General features: G+C 49.3%; 1 protein-coding gene across 2 annotated transcripts in view; it reads right to left on the bottom strand.

Moving 5' to 3' along the window:
* The window catches only part of D2HGDH (D-2-hydroxyglutarate dehydrogenase), a 1,571,200-nt gene that overhangs the window by 768,331 nt on the left and 782,528 nt on the right, over window positions 1–20,341 (bottom strand). Inside the window, exon 7 of one of the 2 annotated variants that reach the window (XM_069618127.1) lies at window positions 11,511–11,654. The exons of the other annotated variant lie outside the window; for it this stretch is intronic. Coding sequence (XP_069474228.1) covers window positions 11,511–11,654 — 144 coding nt within the window. The remainder of the gene's footprint in view (window positions 1–11,510; window positions 11,655–20,341) is intronic. 2 annotated transcript variants of the gene reach the window in all.

Raw genomic sequence — 20,341 nt, 5'->3', positions numbered from 1 at the left:
CATGTGTCATGCTACACAACATGTGCGTACGTAGAAATGTGCCCATGCCCCCTGACGCAGAACTGCACGCACCTGAAGATGGTCATGATGAGGCTGGGGATGTGGCAGCACCTCAGGGAGTCCGCGAGGCACAGGAGGCCCGTGAAATTCGTCAGAGTATCATAGATTCATGCTTCTAGCACTCACGCCTGGTGGCTGATACATGGACACGGGACTTGTGGCACTGTGTGTGTCTGGAACATGCACAATGTGGACTGTACGCCTATGAAGGCCTCGTACACAAAGATCAATGTCCACACGTTTCATTGGATGATTATGAAATGTTTATAGCATATGTGAAATTATATTACACACCCCATCGACCCGCCACCCAAGAAAGCGCAACACCCCCCCTCCACCCTCCTACCTCCCCCCCGAACACCAGTGTCCAAAGATGCTCATTGTCAGTGGGCAGACGCTATTGCAAGCCCACTCTCCGGGTATCAGGGGCACCCCTGCCTGTGGAGTGCAGGTTCCTCCCAGATCTACGATGGGGGCTGCCCTGGACGGAACTTGCAACGGATGATGTCTCTGCCTGCTCACGTCCATGCATGTCCCTAAGGGTTTGTGAGAGCTCAGTGAGCACACGGCGCACAGCGGCAAGTTCAGCACATACGTCTTTGGACGTCGCATGCAGTTCCCCCCTCAGGCTCTCGGTGCTTCTCTCCATTTGTACCCTCAGGCTCTCGGTGCTTCTCTCCATTTGTGCCCTAAGTGTCTCAGTAGATGTTTCTATGGCTGCCTTAGTACCCCCACATTCATCAGCATGGTCCTTGAGGAGCGTGGCCAGTTGCTGCTGTTGCACGATCACCTGGTCGAGGGACTGTTGCCTCTGCTGTGCCATGGCCATTTGCGGTGGTGTCACAGAGGGGCTGATCAACTCATGTTGCCTTGCCACAGGGCTTGTGGGGGATGGCCAGTCGTCGTCTTGTGGGTGCCCCTGCGTGGTATCCTCATGGTGTAGGGGATGAAACAAACAGGGGGATTGAGACAGGTCATGGATGGGTCCTACATCGACAGCACCGTTGTCTGTGTCGGAGCATGCTGGCATTAATGCAGTGTCACCTATGGTGCTGCTGCCATCAGAAGCAGTGCCTTCTGTGGCATCCATTGGGGGACCTGTGGTGCTGCTGGTGTGGGCATGCTGGCTGCTGGGGTGCCTGTTGAAGTCCCCTCCTGTGTGCTGCCACTTGATTTGGGCTGCTGCCGTGTCTTGATCCGTGCAGCTGAGGTGGAGGGTCTTTGGCCGTTGGTCTTGGCCCTCTTTGCAGGTGTGCTGGTAGGGGTGTCCTGCAGCTCGTCGTTTGACTCGGACCCTGTGGTGGAGTAAAGGAGGGCGAGCGTTATTTATGTGTCTGTGGAAATTGGAATGGCAATGTATCACATGCATTGGGGTGGTACCTGAGGGTGATTTGGGTCAGGGCTTTGGAGGTGGTTTCATTTCTGTGTGGATTGAGGATGCAGTTGTTTTGCAGCCTGCAGTTAGGGTGTGCATGCTGCACGTGTAGAGGGTGTTTTTAGGATTTTTAATTATTTATGTATTTAATGTGACTTTTAAAGTGCGCTATCAGGCCAATGTATGTGGCCGTTCTCCTGGACATGTGTTTCTGTTGCACTATGTGGCCACATGGTACTTCACATGATTGGACATTGTGGATTTAGCATTGTTTTATTTGGCCCACCTACCTGATTCTTCGGATGTCTGCACTCCTTTCTCCATCCCTCCGACTCCCTCTATGCTCTCCATTCCAATGGTGGAGGCACAGATTTCTTCCCAGGGGGTCAACTTGATGGGTGATTCCGATCCTCCCCCGGTAGCTGTGGCAATGTTACGGTTGGCTGATAGTATGCTCCGTACGCGTATCCGCAAGTCGTCCCATCGCTTTCTGCATTGCTGTGGGTTGCGGGGTGCGGTCCCCACCGCACTTACACGCTGTGCCACCAGGGCCCATGTGGCCTTCTTGTTCGCAAGTGCCGTCCTGGTCATTTGCGTCGAGAAGACGACGGCAGCATTCTCCTGGAGGGTCTCTGTGAGAACGGTGAGTTCCTCATGGGAGAAGTGGACCTGCCGCTTGCGGTCGCACGCTTTTTTTGCTACTTTTCCCATTTTGTTTGTTTTAACTAGGGTGGCTGTCGGGTTGGGATGTGTCTCAGGGTCGGATTTTTAATGGTTGTGTTGGGATTCTGATTTTATAGGTGTGCGGCGTGCTGTTTCCCGTTCCGGCCCCATGTTTTTACTTCCGTTTCCGTATATTTACGGTCACCGTATTTTGCGATTGGCGCTCATTACGGTGACCGCTATGATGGGTGGCGGAATTGCACCTAGGGCGCCGTACGACGGCGGAGAGGGGCGTTTTGGGGACATTTCCGCCATCGCGGACTTTGCACTTCCGCCATGGCGTAATGCTCGTGCCCGATGGGTCATGATTGGCCGCACTTTACTCCATCGTGCAATGGCGGAAACGCTATTTACGCTATGGCGGTCGGGTCAGTTACTTTCCGCCAGGGTCGTAATGAGGGCCCTTGACATTAGCTAAAATTGATATATACATACTCTGGTTCAGCTCTGGGGTTAGGATCTTAGCCCATTTCAGTGGTCTTCAAACAATATCTTTAACCCTGTTGGATCCCTTCATAGGGGCTTTGCTTCCAGAGTCTTGGTTTTCCAATTTTAAATGTATAGCCAACGAGCGGTAGTCACTTATATACCTATCAATAACTAACTCATCTGCCCGTGCCCAAGCTGAAGCTGGGATTAATATATAGTCAATTAATGAAGAGCCATTCACTCCCCCAAAAATATTTTGGCTGGTTGGTCTGTAACAAACCTTCTGTTGCATTCTCTAAGCCAGGGACGTCATTTAGGGGTCGCCAGAGGTCGCAACTGCCACCTCTGCGATGTTTTTTTTTTTTGTAATGCAAGCAACTGGGCTGTGGCCAGTACCATGTGGCTCTTTACTTCTGGAGTGGCTAGCTTTCTTGTTCAGGCCCCTTAAAAAAAGAAAAATGAGAACAGGAGTGCCAAAAGTCTAATACTTTCAGCACTGACCCTAAATAAGAAAGAATAGGAATACCAAATAATGTATTTTTCTGGAATTCTATACAATAATTGCTAGACTCATTAAAGGTTTATTTCAGGCACACCTCAGGTGGTGAGTCACTGATTTAGTCTGTTCTTAAACGCCTCAACTCAGCCTTTCATCCTTCTGAGGTCGATAAATGAATACCAACCAACACAGGTTGGGTGTTATTGGGTGTATATTTTTCTATATAAAGCGCTTAAGCGTAAGTACTATATAATAACACATCATTATCATTTGGTCATGGACGTCTACTTGCATTCACAGTAATTTGGTAATATGGGCCTATACACACTGATCTAAACGATACATATGGAGATCCATTCTTGTATGAAATGTACATCACATTATAGTGATATCGTAACCATATTTTTCATAGTGTACACTGCTATGTGATGCCACTTGCTGTTTTGTCAACGGGTGAAAGATCGTGTTCCATCGCTTCCCACGATATCACTTCGGGGTGGGGTCAAATTACATCACTTGCTGTGATGTCATCAGTGGTCAAGGGTCGTGTGATGTCACTTCCGCTACTCCTGGCATTTTGGTGAAATTACGTCCCTGCTCTAAGCTCAAGGTTATACAGGATTGACAAAGTATTAGCTGCCAAGGGGTACAATGAGTTTGGGCCAGGCGCCACCAGGTCAAGGATATCCCAGGCTTCATCTTGGTCTGCTCACAACCCTTCAGGCAATTAATCGGCTCCAGTTGCAGGTTAAAGTCACCCACTATCATTAGAAAAGAATGTTGTTGGCCCGCAGCTTCATTGGCGGCTAGCACCTTCTGGATAGATTTAATAAAAGCCATTCCTATTATGCCTGTGGGTCAGTTATAAGGAACAAGTTACTTACCTTTAACTGTTGTTCTCCAGCATGGGTCTGGCATGGATTCACATGCTCAGGACTATTCCCCGTTGTCAGGCCGGGAATCCTCGGTAAAAGAAAAAACGGTTTCACTTTCACTTAAAAACTTTCTTTCTCCTATGAACCAATCCCTGAGCTCTGGGTCATACTGCCCCCAGCCAATGCCTGCCCTCTCCCTAAGCCCCTCCTCCTCTGGCAGCCATCTTCAGATTTGGTAGCACGTAAAGTGGTAGTATGATCAAGAGGAGCCGCAGAGGGGCAGAAGGGAGTGTTCGCATGTGAATCCATGCCAGACCCATGCTGGAGAACTACCGTTACAGGTAAGTAACTTGTTCCTTCTCCAGCATGGGGTCTGGCATGGAATCAAGAATACATAGCAGTACATAAATACACAACCATGGGAGGTGGCAAGGCTCAACAGAAGCAATTACTCTCACCTCCTCACCAGGCTCAACTTCAAGCGCACAGGTTGCGTAGCACTGCTTGACCGACCCTGGACTCCTCTCTGGAATCCCTGTCGATGCAGTATAATCTCGTGAATGTGAGCCTAGACCGCCACGTAGCAGCCCTGCAGATGTCCAGTAGGGGCACACCAGACAGGAACGTCGTCGTCGCAGCGATCGCTCTGGTGGAATCGGCTCACGGACGGCCAGAAGGCGGTCGGATTGCCAACCGGTGACAGTGAGAGAAATAGCCAGAGAGCCACCTGGAAATGGAAGCCTTGGACAAAGCTTTCCCATGGTTCAAAGGACCAAAGTTCACGAAAAGTTGTGACGTCTTCCGGAAACTCTTTGTGCGTGCCACATAGAACTTCAGCGCTCGAGCCACATCCAGCGAGGGCAAGGTCCTTTCAGCCTGCGACAAAGGCGTTGGAAAAAACACAGGCAACACTAAAGGTTTGTTGAGATGAAATTCCGACGGAACCTTAAGCATGAAGGAGGGATGCATCTGCAGCACCACCCTCATCTCATGGAAAGCCAAATAAGGCCGCTTGCAGGACATGGCCTGGATCTCTCTTACTCTCCTGGCGGAGCTGATGGCCATGAGAAACGATGTCTTCCACGAAAGGAACTTGAGAGGAGCTTGATGCATAGACTTGAAAGGTGCCCCCATGAGCCTTGTCAGTACCACGTTGAGTTCCCACGCCGGGGCAGGCGCCTTCACCAGCAGGAATGACCAAAACAGTACTTTGAGGAACTCCTTGACTAGACGGTGTGACCAAAGAGAAGACTGTCCGGGAGATAGCTGCCAGATGCACTTTGAAGGCGGTGTGCGCCAACCCGGCCTTAGCCAAAGACAACAAATACGGAAGGACCTGAGGGGCCGTGGCCCTCAGAGCGTTGATTTTCTGCGACTGGCACCAAGTCGCGAACCACTTCCACTTGTGCCCGTAGCACTTAAGAGTCAACAACGCTCTGGCCCTGACAAGGACCTCCCTGCCGTCTACCGGTAGTTCGTACCCACCTGTAGGAGTCATGCCTTCAGGTTCAGCGATCCTTGGTCGTGGTGCAGGATTGCACCTCCTTCCCTGGCAAGCAGATCCCCATCACTGGTAGACTGACTGGATGGGACGTCGACAGGCTGAGCAGGTCCGGGTATCAAATCTGCCTCGGCCACGCCTGGGCGACAAGGATCATCCTGCACCGTCACTGTTTGAGTTGACTGATTACTCGTAGAAGCAGAGGCAATGGCAGGAACGCATACAGGAACAGGCCTTCCCATAGGAAGAAGGCGGCGTCCCCCATGCTCCCCGGCTGTGGGAACCTGCTGGCGAACCTCTGGTACTTGGTGTACACCGCCGTCGCAAATAGATCGATCTGGGGTCTGCCCGACCTGAGGAAGAGGTTGTCCACCTGATCCTGCTGAACTCGTGGCCAGACCGTTGCTCGACGCCGAGAGAGTCGGCAACAGTGTTTTTGACTTCCGCCAGGTGAAACGGAATGAGAAACATCCCACTGGCGACGGCCCAGTGCCACAAGTCCTGCACCTCTTTGGAGAGCGCTGGGGATTGGGTGGGCCCCTGCTTCCTGATGTAACACATTGTGGTGGTATTGTCCTTGAAGACCCTCACCACTTTGCTCTTGAGGGACGGAAGAAAAGACTTGAGGGTCCAGAACACTCCCTGCAGTTCCAGGACATTGATGTGGAGATCCCTCTCCTCCGTTAGCCACAGGCCTCTGGCATGCAGACGTCCGGTGTGAGCTCCCCAGCCCTCCAGGGAAGCATCCGTGGTGACCGTCTCCTGGTAAGGAGGGCTTTGGCAATCCGTACAACCAGCGATGTTGGAGCACCTTATCGTTCGGTGAAACTCATCGAAGATAATCTTGTAAGCTAAGCTTCCGGACACCTGGATCCAGCAAGCGTCCAGGAACTCCTGAAAGGGTCGCACCCGCAACCTGTACAGTCTGATCAGCAGCTTGATGGTCCTCACCATGGCGTTCTTCAGTGCTGACAGCCGTCGCACCTTGCCCAGAAGGGACGCTATTCTGTCCTCCCACAGAGCTGCCAGGCAAAACACCATGTTGAGACTGGACCCCAGGAACCAAGCGTTTTACGATGGATCCAAGCAGGACTTTGGAAAGTTTATGGAGAACCCCAGATCCGTCAGCAGCCGGACAGTCCTCTCCGTGTGGCCAACGGCGATCTCCCTTGACTTGGCATGGATGAGCCAGTCGTCGAGTTACGGGTACACATGTATCGCAGATGGGCTGCCACTGGAGCCTGGCACTTCATAAAGACTATGGGTGCCGACTTCAGTCAGAAGGGTAGAGCCTTGAACTGGTAGTGCTTCCCCTGCACTACGAAGCATAGGAACTTGCAATGTTTTTCGTGAATGGGGACGTGGAAGTATGTGTCCTCTAGATCGAGCGACGACAGAAAGCCTCTCTCCTCCAGTTGGACGAGCATGTGCTGCAGCGTGCCCATCCTCAATTTTTGGGACTTGATGTACTAGTTGAGTCGTCGTAGATCGAGTATGGGCCTCCAGCCCGCTGTCTTCTTTTTTACTAAGAAGTATCTGGAGTAAACTCCTGAGCCCCGGAGTCGGTTTGGAAACAGCTCGATCATCCCCTTTTTTACCATGGCCTGAACCTCCAGCCGCAGCTGAGGGATGCGTTGTTCCTGCCGAGCCACCGGTAGTATCGGTAGACTAAGTTCTCCAGTTGGCCTCCCACCTGGGTGCAGGGGTGGGGACCCGACGTCTTGGCCGGTTCAATCCTGCTTGGCGGCTGGCACGCCACCCAGGAAGTCTTGACGATGACCGCGGCCTCCTCCAAAGGCCTTGGAACAACTCCTGTAAGCCTCCTGGGTCGTGGAACGGAAGAGTTGGCGGTACAAGGATACTCCTCCGCCGAAACCTTTCGATGATCTGCCCGACTTCCTTCCAGAGGAACAAAAGAAAGGACGATGCTGTTGCAGCATGCCCAGGGAACGGGCCATCTCTGTGTCGGTCTTGATGGCCTGTACTGATTCATTTACGGCCTTTCCAAAAAGATTGTCCCTGAATGGCATGTCCAGGACCCTCGTCTGAACATCCTGCCTAAAGTTGGTGGCCTTCAACCAGCCACGATGATGGAGGCAAACCCTGTTCCCCATTTGGCGGTACCCTTTAACCTGCACCGTCCGACGCCACCTTGCCCTCCTGGAGAATCTCCAACGCCTTGACCCGTTTGTCCTCTGGAAGGAATTCCAGAGCGGAGCCATCTTGTACCATAACTCCCAGTCATACGTGACCAGGATCGCCAAAGCATTGGCCGCCTTGACCGTCGTAGCCGCTCAGTAGATGACCTTTCTACCCACGGCATCCAACTTCTTCCCTTCGCTCTCCGGGGGAACAGAAGTTGAGGATGACGGGTTGGATGAATTCTTCTGAGCCTCCGCCGAGACCAATGAGTCTGGTGATGGCTGCGACCGTAGACAATTGGATGCAGACTCCGGCACCCAGTACTTCTTCTCCAGCCGGTCTCTCTTCGCTGAGGCAGGGTTTTTCAGCCGCACCAGGCCCTCATCCCAGATGTCATCCTGTAAAGGAACCGCCAGGATGGTTTTCCGTTTCGCCTCCCGGCGTTGATAAAGGAAGCCCTCCTTCTTTGTCTCCGCTGGCGTGAGTTGGGAGAGTTCCGATGTGTGGGCGACCATGGACTGGAATGTACCCACTTCTTCCGGGGAGAAGCCCTTGGAGGCGGAGAGATGCCGTTGTCGTCGTCAGTATCTGGCGTCACCGTGTCCATCGCCGTATCCCTAGGGGGGAGATTACGTGTGGCGTCTGGTCAGGTGGCGTAGGGTGCTGCTTCCTTTTCTTCGGCTGTGGTGGGCCTGGTGTCAACGGGGCCGGTGCCAGTGGTGCCATCAGCATCCTCTTCTGTATCTCTGACACAAGCGTGTGGAGAGTCGAAGCAAAGTCCTGAGACAAATCTCTGGGAGGTGTCGGGAGAGCAGGCTTGCTGGTCCTAGTTCCTACATCTTCGTCCTCGCTGTCGTCGCCCCCTTCGACGATTACCTCCTTGATGTTCCCATTGTCGCTCCAATGTCCTCCGGGACCGTGTGGACGGAAACCATGTCAAAATATCCATGCCCTGGAGCACTTCCACCCCCCATTTTGGTGTCCTGAGGGGTCAGTCTCAGGCTTAGGGACGGCATCCTCTTCTATAGGGTCTTTTCCACTGGTTTGGTCCAAGCCTCCCGCTTGGGAGGAAGAGCCACTCTGTCCGCCACTGGAGCACCCTGGACCGGGTCAGCCCCTTTAGCCTTGGAAAGGGGGGCTGCCACCAACTCGCTAGTTGAGGATGATTTAGCTTGGATCACCTGAGCCTTCCTGGGCAGGTCGGACACCGTACCCTGCGGCTTGGCCTTCTGTGGTTTCTCCCGCAGCTTCCCAGGGGTAGCTGGCTTTCTCTTCGATGAAGAACTGGAGCAATGGCTGGAGACAGAGGCCGATAGAGAAGATGAGCATGCCCTGCCCGTCGCGGGACCCGCTTGAGCGGCAACCCCGATGGAAACAGACTCACGTTGCTTGACCTTGTCTTTGTCCCGCATGGATGGAGCGCCCTCAAAGGACTTAGAAGCCTACTCAGACTGGCTGGATCTGGGTGAGGCATGCCCCTATCAACCACACAGAGTAGAGGCCTTGGCGTTGAGCCACACCACCAATCTGCTGGGCCGACCCTTGATGGTGCGCTTGGTAAAGCCACAACAGGTCTCGCAATACTCCTCCTTGTGCGTTGGATGAAGGCAATAGAGGCACTGGAAATGCTTGTCCTCTACAAACACATTCCTCAAACCGCAGGTGGTGCAGAGCTTGAAGAGGGAACCCCTGCCCTTCTTCTCCTCCGACATGGTCCGGTGTAGGCCCGATGGCCTTCTGGAATCTTCGAAGAAAAAACACTCAACGATTCTGCCCTTGAGGGGCGTTGAAAGAAGCCAACTAACGGATCCCTGTTAGCCGGATGAAGAAATGAAAGAGCACACAAGCTCCATCTAACAAATATAGGAATTTCCTAGCAAAAAAGCATAAAAATGCAGAAAAGCTCTAAGAGCGAAACACGAGGACTCTCAAGACTTGGACGTGCAGTAAAAATCTGAAGATGTTTTTTTTTTTTACTGAGGATTCCCGAACTGATGACAGGGAATATTCATGAGCATGTGAAACCATGCCAGACCCCATGCTGGAGAACAAAGCTCAAAGGGGGCCCCGCTTTTGTTATGCATCTCAAACTCTTGTAGGAGCTGGTTTTCTGGTGATGAGCAGAGCTCCTTGTCTCACTACCAGCAGTCTCTCTGGACCAATCTATCTGTTCCTCCCAGGATCTTGGCTGTCAGCCCTTCCTTCACCCATCTGATCCTCATGCACCTGCCTAGAGCCGAATGGACCCTCTCAGCCCTGCCTCATCTGACAATCAGGGTCATGTGCTTCACCGGCCCACAGTGTTCTTCAACCACCCCCCTAATTTATCCAAACACTTCCCGATGTTCTCCAGCCTCTCCCTGTTACATACATATTACCACCAGGCATTCTCCAACCTTCTCACTTTCTCCAATCACCCATTGGTGTTCTCCTGCCTTATACTTATTTACTCCAACCATGTATCCTTCACGCATCCTCAGCCTCTCTCCAATCTTTCATTGTCAATGTTTTACAGACCTCTACCCTGTCGTTACCAACCTCATCACCAACTTCCTTCAATTATTATTTACCAGTCTCCTCCTTAGTGTCACCAACCACCTCCTAGAATTTGTCACCAACCTTCTGATACCATCCTCCTAATATTTCCCATCAAGAATCTCCTCAATAACTCTAACCACCTCCTGATATGCTCAATAAACCTCTTCCCACTAACACCAACCTTCTCCTAGTATTCCCCACCACCCTCCTTCTCAATCACCTCTTTCTCCCCATCTTGCCAATCAATGCCTCCTCTCCCATCTCCTCTATGCCCTCCCCAACCTCCTCATTGTGCTCTTCGTTCCCACTAGTCAACTTCAAATGTCTCTCTCTGGCTTATTTTCCAAACTTTAATGTCCTTACTCAAAACAATCGCCTCCAACTGACAGAGCCCTCTTGCTTGTGTAGGACTGTGGAACCCTCCACCTGGGCTGGGCTCCCTGGGAGGGTTTGCATCTGTTTTGTGCAATAAGTGTAGGGCTGGGATCTGTTGTCACCGACAGGCTTACCTCAGCCTGCTCTGGGGGCTAGAGGCCAAACCAAGTCTTTATTTGGCCTGCTCATCATTTTGAGAACACTTCAGCCTCTGGACACAGGCATGAAGGTGAGTGCATCAACAATTTTCATGCTCTGTTCGGATTATGTGGTGGTTTCTTGGACATTCACATCTGCAAACTATCTGTCCTCACATAGCATAATCTCCAATCAGATTACAGATAAATAATGAGTCTGTTTTGGGGTTCCTGCCAACTCACAAAGCAAGTGCAGTAGAGAAACCATAATGGCAGCATCCTCTGTCTGAGCGGAGTCATCGGACTCAACACTCTAAAACGCAGCATGTGCTTACAAGGTCTACGTGGGTTTGTTGAACCAGTGCCACTTGATTACTGCTGGCACATTTGTGGGTTCTGGGTGCAACAATAACACCCCTCTGTGCATGTCTCTGCAGTTCAGGGAGCTCTACCACGAAGACCCCTACAAACCACCATGTGAATGGACCCGTTCCACCACATGTATTATTTTGGGCCTAGCAGGTGGGTCTTCCTCATACCAGACCTGGGCACTCAGGTGGCCGCTCATACACTAACAAGATCAGGCAGGGGACGTTGTTGTAGAACTGTAGCAAAGTATGTGAATAGTTCTGTCTGTCACAGGCTCTCAGGCTCTCCATTCTGAAAACCCTGGGGCTTGTGACCAAATTGTACGGTATCTATCTGAGAACACATCAGTCAACTGTTTCACTGATTTCACACTTGCTATCGCTGGGGACCTATGCATACACATCATTAATCACCAGCAGATAAGTTAAGAATAGAATCTATATTAGTTTCTACTGAATGAGGGTATATGAACACAATGTTCTGTTACCTGTGATTGGGTTATGCAGTTGCAGATGCTCCTGGACCAGCTTCATGCAATCACTATCAAAGAACTCAAAAGCAGACAGAATTTCTCCAAGCTCAGATTTAGACAGACTGAAGGTCTCAAGAACACAAGCAAAGCTCTGACAGCCTAATAAAAAAAAAACAATGACAAGGAGGGGGAGTGGTGGGGGGGTTGGGGTGTTATTTCACGGTTTTGTTTGATTTTCTTTTATAAAAGGACAATAAATATATATTTTTCAAAAGACAATGACAAAATATGTTAAGTTACTCACCATAGTAACACCTTTGAATGGAACGACCAGCCACTAGAAAGATATCAGATTGGGTGTGTAGGCCAAGCCTAAGCGTGTGTAGCCCAATCCTGAGCATGTGTGGCGCTCACCAGCACCACATCCACCATTCCTTGTCAGCTCTTCATGTAGTCCTATTTTTCTTCACACTATATGTAGAAGTGTGTGGAAGTATATAATGTTTGTGGTGACATTGAGGGGCAAATTGTGGGTTTGTGTGACTGAAATAGCAGAACGACTACAAATACAGGGGATACTAGAGGAATATATTTTGCTTTTTGTATCACAGTCCTTTCAGTCACACGCATGGGAAGATTTCAATGCAAAACATTTAAAAGGAGAAAATACATGTACCAGACAATAATGCAGTCAAAAACCTATATGTATATTACCCTAACAAACTTGGTGTCAGTGGTGGTATTAATGTGTAAAGTGAAATGCCCCCAAAAACACAAAACGTAGCACGGGTAGTTATGAGGAAAATGAAGAGAACAGTGACTGTATTAATAGAAGAAGCCATTTTAGCCAAGCAGCACATGCACATTTGCTAAAACGCATGCTTTATGCCTGAGAAAATTGGCTTTGCCTTATTGGGTAGCTCTATTTTATACATAGCTTTATCATCCCAAGACTTACAGCTCAAGGAGGCAGGCAACCACATACACATTTCACTCTCATTAGGGATTGTGATAAATCTGATGATGTCATCACTCCTTTCCCGGAGGTAGCCTCTCCCTCTGTGGCCAGGGGACAGGAGCCGCTACCTAATCCTGATCCTGGGGGAGGTGGCTATATGAGGGAGGACCACCTGGGGGGGGGGGGAGATAACCCTTGGGGAGATGACAGGAGAATGTAGGAGGAAATCACATCCCACCCATTCCCTTTTAGGGCTGTTTCGTCTATTCCACATCTCCTTCAGCCTCTTACCAGATCTACTGTTAATGCTCCCCAACATTCCATAAAGAACAATATGGTAACAACTGGGATGAGGAAGAGACAGGGAGTAGTAAGGATCACTGTCAATGTGGACCAGTATCAGCATCCTCAACGTCATTCGAGAAACTGTTTCTTAACTGAGACGAGAAAAGCAGTGGAACAATAAAGATGACTACGACTGGTAAACCAATGCAACAGTCTAGTATTTGGAGACTATGCAATCATGCCAGGAAGTTTAAAGCGGCATCTGCTACAGCTGACAGAGAGAAGGAGAGGAAAGAACTGCAGATGCTGGGCTTCCCCACAACCTTTGCTGACGCCATGAACCACGCTGAAGGGAACCATGCGGTAGGAGACAGTGTGGAAACAAGCCCAAACATGGGAGAGAGAAGACCAGGTGCAGATGTTTTGTTGCATGAGAACAGAAGGCAGTGGAGACAGTGCACCGTAGAAAGGAACACCACAAAAATGCAGCGGCTGTAGGGAAGCACGCAGAGCCAGCATGTTGAGATGACCCAGAGCGAAGGAACGCAAGAAGCAACCGGTAAGCCCAGGGAAAACAGATGGGTTACCGGGTTGCCTGCCAGCGTATGCAGCTCCGTAAGAATAGCACAGAAGAAAGGGAACTGAAGTGAGGGATCCCAGAGAGCAACCAGTAAGCCCAGGAAAGACAGACGGAATACCGGGTTGCCTGACAAAGTGTGCTGCTTCATAAGAATAAAGGAAAAAACACAAAAGGAGGCTAATGAAGAAGTTAATGTATTTATGAAGCAAACTACAAACGTGTTGCTATTCCCATATCTCAAAGGCAAGTGCGAAGTAAAAGGCAATGCTCTTGGAAAAGGGGCAAAGAACGCTTTGATGATAAAGGAAGCAAATATTGAAAAGAACTGTATGAAACAAGAGTGGATAAGCCATAGGTGGGCCAATGTTGTTTCGTGCGTAAAAAGGAAAAGTCATCAAATAAAGTCCTGGCAGGAGAGAATACTAAGTGAAGCTGAATGTTTGTTAAATAAAGTCCTGGCAGGAGAGTACACCAGGTGGAGAGAACTGTTTGAAAGACTGCATGAAAGCCCTAGCAGGGGATTACACCAGGAAAACTCAAGTGTGTGTGCAAGTATAGAATAAAAAGAATTTCAAGGAAGGTGCATGCCCTTGATAAGTGTGAACCGTTATAAATCTAGAAAGGAGAATCTCAAGGAACACCCATGACCATGAGATTGTAAACTATTGTAAATTGACAAGAAGAGCCTGGTAAGGGAAGATACCGGCCTCCCTGGCCACGGATGAGCAGGTGGCGGCAGTCTGGAAGACTGGCCATTTTAAACTCTGGATCTTGCGGAAGGTTCTAGCTTTTGCTCCTACAGTCTGCCAAGCCCCAGTGGTCACCGCCCCAGTACTGAATGTATTGGACTACTGTAATTCGCTCTACCTGGGCAGCCTCTTTACCCGATTAGGCGGCTCCAACTTCTTCAAAATGCAGCGGCCAGATCCATCTTTCAACCCTCCGTTTGGAACACACATGTCCCCTTTGTTGAGACAACTGCATTGGCTTCCGGTTGCGGCTCGGATTATGTTCAAATCTATGTGTATTGTGCATCAGGCTTTCTATGGTATTGGAGCAAAGTAACTGCAAGTCAAATTTGTGCGCTATTTCCCTACTCACTCACTCCGTTCTCAGTCTGCCCTCCTGATAGCTGTCCCTCGGTTCAGGTTGGCCTTCTCAGTGGGGCGTGCCTTTTCTGTAGTGGCCGCCAAAGCCTGGAACGATCTTCCTCTTGCTTTTGCAGAAAACTGTTCATCACTTTGTCCCCAGTGGAAATTTAAAACCATATTATTCTAAAAGCGTATCTCTATTGAAACTTCTTTTATGCTTTTAGCGCCATGATGCCTTTGGGCATACATGCGCTCAACAAGTTCCCATAACATAACATACCAGGTGGGCTGCGTGTCTGGGACCTGCATCTAAATTGTATTAAAGTGAAAGGAGGATCCCTAGGAAGATACATGCCTTTAGGATCTGACTCATATTAAAAGATAAAGAGAAACCTGGGGAAGGGAGCCGTTTCCCCGCAAATTGTGAACACGCCAAGAGGAGGGAGCGATCTTCTGGGGTTCTAAGGAACTTGGCTATTCTTTGTTTGGGATTTTACAGATTAGTACAAGGAATCTGGGGAAGGGAGCTATTCCCTGGAACTCTGAACCTTGTCCATTTGAAACTTTTTTGTAGGATTTGAAATATTGTGTTGGATTGGAACATTTTTGCACTTTTGAGAATCAGAGACAATACCCTTTTCATGTTAGAGTTAGTTTTAGAGTGTGAGGGCCAGAATGGGTTTCCGGACACAGGACATATTTTTGCTTTGGATATCTTAACAAAGGACAGATCCATTCCTTTTTGGTTGAGGTAGGGAAATACCTCTCAGATTAAGGATAGTGAGGTAGTTTCCAACCCCCATTTGTTTCAATAAACATTTATAACCAAAAACCATGAATTCTCTGTGTCCCCCTCATATTCCTGGCTCTCCTCAGGATCCGCAGTGCAGTACAGAGTGTGTTAAGGTGTGTGTCCCGGGATCGGGCAGCACCTGTGGAGGCAGGACTCTTGGAAGGCGTCCATACTGGGGAGGCCAGACTGGAGGAAATGTCACTGGCTGAAGGTCTATAAGGTAGCAACTCCAATCCTTCTCGGTAGGACAAGGTGATACTTCAGTCAAGCAGTGAGAAATGCACAGGTGGTACTTGCAGGGTCTGGGTACCACAGCGAGAAGGGCGAAGGGGAAACCAGAAGGATACTGGAGAAGGAGAGGTGCAGGCAACTGGAGAACCAAGGGGAAAACAGGAGAGAGAAGCCAAAAGGCGAGGCAAAAGGTCAGAGACCAACCAAGTAGGCAAAGGATGGCTGATTCCAGGTCAGACAGCACAGGTTGGGACCCCACAAGAGATCCAAGGGAGACTAGGGCCAGAGATCCGACTGGGGAAGTCTGGAACCAGGCAAGGCAGACAGGGTAGGAAACCAGAGAACCAGGGAATCCGGCAGGAAGGTAGAAACAGGTGTGGAAGGCAAAACTGGAGGCAAGCGCTGCTACGGCTGGTCAGGAACGAACCGCGTTAAGACGCGATTCGTTCACTGACTCAGCCGCTATTTATTGCCCTCGGCATGAAGCCGAGGCCTGGAGCGCAGGCTGGACCGCGCATGCGCAGCACCCAGCCCAGGAGCGACAACGAGGCTTGAAACGCAAGCCGCCAGCCTCTGCGTGTTGCGGCGCATGCGCGCACCGAAATCAATCCGAGGTTTCGGACGTCGGGAGACTCCTCTCCCTACTAACCGAAACCTCGGATAGACCCGCCAAGACCGGCAGCGTCTCGCCCCCCCCCCCAGGTAAGTGGCCTAACAGTGTGACACCTTGTAGTTGGAGCACTAGGGTTTGTAGCAAACACTATCAATAATATGGTGGGATTAAAAAAGCATAAAAAACCCCTTTAACTAAAATGTGAGAGTAGACTAGGCCATTTCAGCTAAGCCACATATGCCACAATACCATCCACTAGTTATCCTTGAAAGTTCACGTCCAGTTTAGAGCCGCTGAGCAATGCATTTGTCTATCTATCAAAATCTAATAAAGGTAATTTTTCCTTGCCGGACACAATTTCCTAGGGCCAGAGGCATTCTCGAAGTATGTAAAATGTTAGCGTGCAGGGTAGGAATCAACAGATATGAACATATTCATGGTATGATTGCTTGCATAGGGTCCCTAAACTCAAACACCAAGGTTCTTTAACTGGACAAATGTTTTGATCTGGCCAGGTAAAGAAGTAATTACTCTGCAAAAATCTTGGCTATTGAGCATTCCGCTTCAATTTTATCAATAGTAATTGATGTGAACACCATAAGAGCGCATCTATGTAAGTCAATGTATAACCCTTGCTTGGTTGCAGTTATGTGGAATAAGAGAATTCTCTCTACTTTCGTTGTTCTCAAATCCCTAGACATACTGCTATGCCAAGCAAAGGCTGGTCAAAGAACTTCAGTCAGCTAATGGAGTCTGACACAGAACATCTGAGTGACTGGCCCTGAGAACTTAGACGAGCAGTACATGGCTACCCAATTTACCCACTAAGGTTATTCAGGAAGCTCAAACAGCCTGTGGTAGCAGATACAAAACATTGACATGCCTCCTCTGGAAACTGCATGTGAGTGGCACAGACCCCCAGAAAACCAATCAGATCCAGGGAATTTGCAAACCCAAAGGTGTGTAAATTTACCAAGTCAATGGAAGCACAAACAGAACCGCAAACTCACCTTATGTTACTTCTATGAGCAATAACGGCAAATTTGAACAATTTTAAATCTGAATATCAAGCAATTAGCACTAACCTGGTTGGCCTGTCGGTCCAAGAGCAGCAACTGCCAAATATAAGAGCCCCCCTGTGGATCCTGCTCCCCCACCGGGACTAAACAGCCAGCGGGGAGAGGAGCACGAACCCCAGGGAAACCCTCTGGGGAATAAAACCCTGGGCGATATGGATGGAAGCTCCTCGGGTGGATGGAAACCTTCAGGCGTGGAATCTCTGTGGTAAGGAGGCACGGGTTCTATAGGGTATGAAATGATAGGTAAGTTATGTGAGAGGACAGAAGTAAAGAGACTATAGTGGAATGTCAGGGGTAAGTTCTTACGGGATTTCCAATTCGGGTTTAGACTTTAAATGGGGTGTTGCGGCACCAATGGTACAGGAAGCGTCTATTATCTGGACCACGAATGCTCCGGAGGTTCCTGAAAAATGGTTAAGAGTAAACAAAGGAATCGGAAAGAAAGTGTAAGTCCAAGGAAGGGGTAACTCACTGTTTCAGAATGGATGGGGATCCCGCTATCACCCGATCGCTTGAAAGCGCGAAGAGGATCGGATGAATCAGAAGGACCCGGAAGTGGTAGAGTAATGGAGAGGGTCGGGAATAGATGGCGCTGTAAAGGTAATCTGAGATAAGCGAGAGAGAAAAAACAAGGAGATAAGCATAGGAAAAGAATGTAGCAAGTTTGGAAGGATCGGATAAGCCCTAGGTACGAACTTACGGAGCGCCTCTGCAAACAGTAGCGACGCTTCGAGGAGAGCGTCAATGGTCCTTTAATGAGATCACGTGACTCGCTACTGACGTCAGTCGCGGACGTGAATGGACTACACTGCTGATGTTCGTATAGCCGGGATTGGCTGCCCTCTGTACGGTAGAACGCTGAATCGAACCACACAGCCTTCTCCTGTAAAACAAGGACCAACGTCTGAAAGGTGTAACAGTATGCCCCCTCCTCCTGGGTGGAGATCCTGGCTTCCCTAGGTGTAGACAAAAAAATCATCGCACCAGGAGGGGAGAGTGGACACCGGAGGCAGGTTCCCAAGTTCTTTCCACTGGAGAATAACCTTTCCAGTCTATGAGGAATTGGAGACGACCCCTATGGTAGCGAGAATCACAAATATTGGCCACTTCTCATATTCAGTCCCAGTGTCGGTGACAACAGGGGGAGGTATAGGCTTCGTAGATCGGTGAAAACGGTCCTGAACGGTTAGCTTTAACTGTGAAAGATGAAAAACCGGATGAATCCGAGACCAAGAAGGTGGTAGGGCTAAACGAACAGCAGTAGACCCTACTCTGGATAGTATTTTGAAAGGACCAAAAAATCTAGGTGACAATTTGGAAGGAACCAGATGTTTAGGGAGAAACCAAGAGGCCAACCAAACACTGTTCCCCACATTTAAGACGGGCATCTCACAGCGATGTTTGTCAGCATATAGTTTGGCTCGGTCCTGGGCAGCTTGTAGGGCTATGCGGGCCAGTCGATGTCCTGCTTGAATGTCGGCTATGAGACAGTCCACTCCGGGAATATTGGAGGAAGGTGGAGAAACCGTAGGGACATAAGAAGGATGATACCCGTATGTGCAGTAGAAGGGACTAGATTTGAGAGAAGTATGTCTGGCATTGTTGTAAGCAAATTCTGCCAACGGTAAAAGATCTACCCAATCATCTTGAGCTGCAGAAACGAAACAGCGTAAGTAGCCTTCCAGTGTCTGATTAAGGCGTCTTTCCTCCCCTTGGTCAGTCTTTTGTAGAAGGACGCCACCTAAAGCATGATGGGAGGCTTCGGTTTCGACAATAAATTATTGGGACTGGTCTGGATTGAGTAAAATTGAGGCGGAGGTAAACAATCCCTTTAAGGTTTCAAAGGCTTGTTGGGCTAACGGGTTCCAAGAGAACACTGTTCCTTTCTTTAGTAAACGAGTGATGGGTAGAATTGTTTCTGAGTAACCGGGAATAAACTTACGATAAAAGTTTGCAAACCCCAGGAACCTTTGGACCTCTTTAATCGTAGTCGGGGAAGGCCAATCTAAGACTGCAGACACTTTTTTGGGATCCATGGAAATTCCCTTAGCGGATAGTACGAATCCGAGGTAGGTCATTTGAGTTTGATGAAATTCACATTTCTCCGCTTTACAGTATAACTGATTGGTTTGTAAGCGGCGTAGGACAGAATTGACATGCTGGATGTGATCCTCTTTATTTGCAGAGAAGATCAGAATGTCATCTAAATATACGATGACAAAATGAAGTAGGGTGTCCGAGAATAAGTGATCCATAAATCGCTGGAACACAGCTGGCGCGTTCACCAGACCGAACGGCATTACTTGGTACTGGAAGTGCCCAAAGGGAGTACGAAAAGCAGTCTTCCATTCGTCATCGGGTGCAATTCGAATAAGGTGATACGCCCCTCGAAGATCCAACTTAGTGTAAAGAGTGGCACCACAAACTGCTTCAAGGATGTCCTTTATCAAAGGCATAGGGTACTTGTCTGGTATAGTGATTTTGTTGAGTCCCCTGTCATCAATACACAGTCTAAGTTCTTATGTGTCTTTCTTCGGAATGAAAAACAGAGATGCACCCGCAGGAGACTTAGACTCGGTTATTAAGCCGTTCTGAAGTTTAGCATGTAGATATTCTTTAAGAGCGGTCTTCTCTCTTTGAGAAAGAACATACATCCGTCCAAACGGTATAGGTTGATCTGGGAGTAGGTCTATATGACAATCGTCCCTTCGATGTGGAGGTAAAGTGGGAAATTGAGGAGTAGAAAAGACTAAGATACTATTGATGACATGCGGGAATCAATCCTAACTGACCTATGTAGGGAACCTCGGGTGTTTCTGTAATCTCAGAAGGAATATGCAGGCCTACTGAGTGTTGAGACAGACAATGGGAAACACAATATTCAGAGCCCAAGAAGAGGGTTCCAGCCTTCCAGTTTATATAAGGGTTATGAAGACGTAACCATGGCAGGCCTAAAATGACAGGAAAATGGGCGGCTCGGATCAAATCAAAGACCAAAGTTTCCTTATGAGAGGCAATCAAGCAGGTCACCGGTGTGGTTTGTTCCCAAATGGGTCTTGAACTCAATGGGTTTGTATCTACCCCTTGAATGGGGGTGGAAAAAGATTTGGAAATGCTTGCCATCCCATTTTCTGCTGCCCATTGATCATCCACGAAATTCCCTGCAGCTCCACAATCAAGCAATGCAGGAATCCCTGGTAGCGTCTGGTCTGGCAA

The sequence above is a fragment of the Ambystoma mexicanum genome, chromosome 10, assembly GCF_040938575.1.
Source record: "Ambystoma mexicanum isolate Mex_15411 chromosome 10, UKY_AmexF1_1, whole genome shotgun sequence".
Taxonomy (NCBI): Eukaryota; Metazoa; Chordata; class Amphibia; order Caudata; family Ambystomatidae; genus Ambystoma; species Ambystoma mexicanum.
Note: the sequence above shows the minus strand (reverse complement) of the source record. Positions and strands in the feature narration are given on the sequence as shown.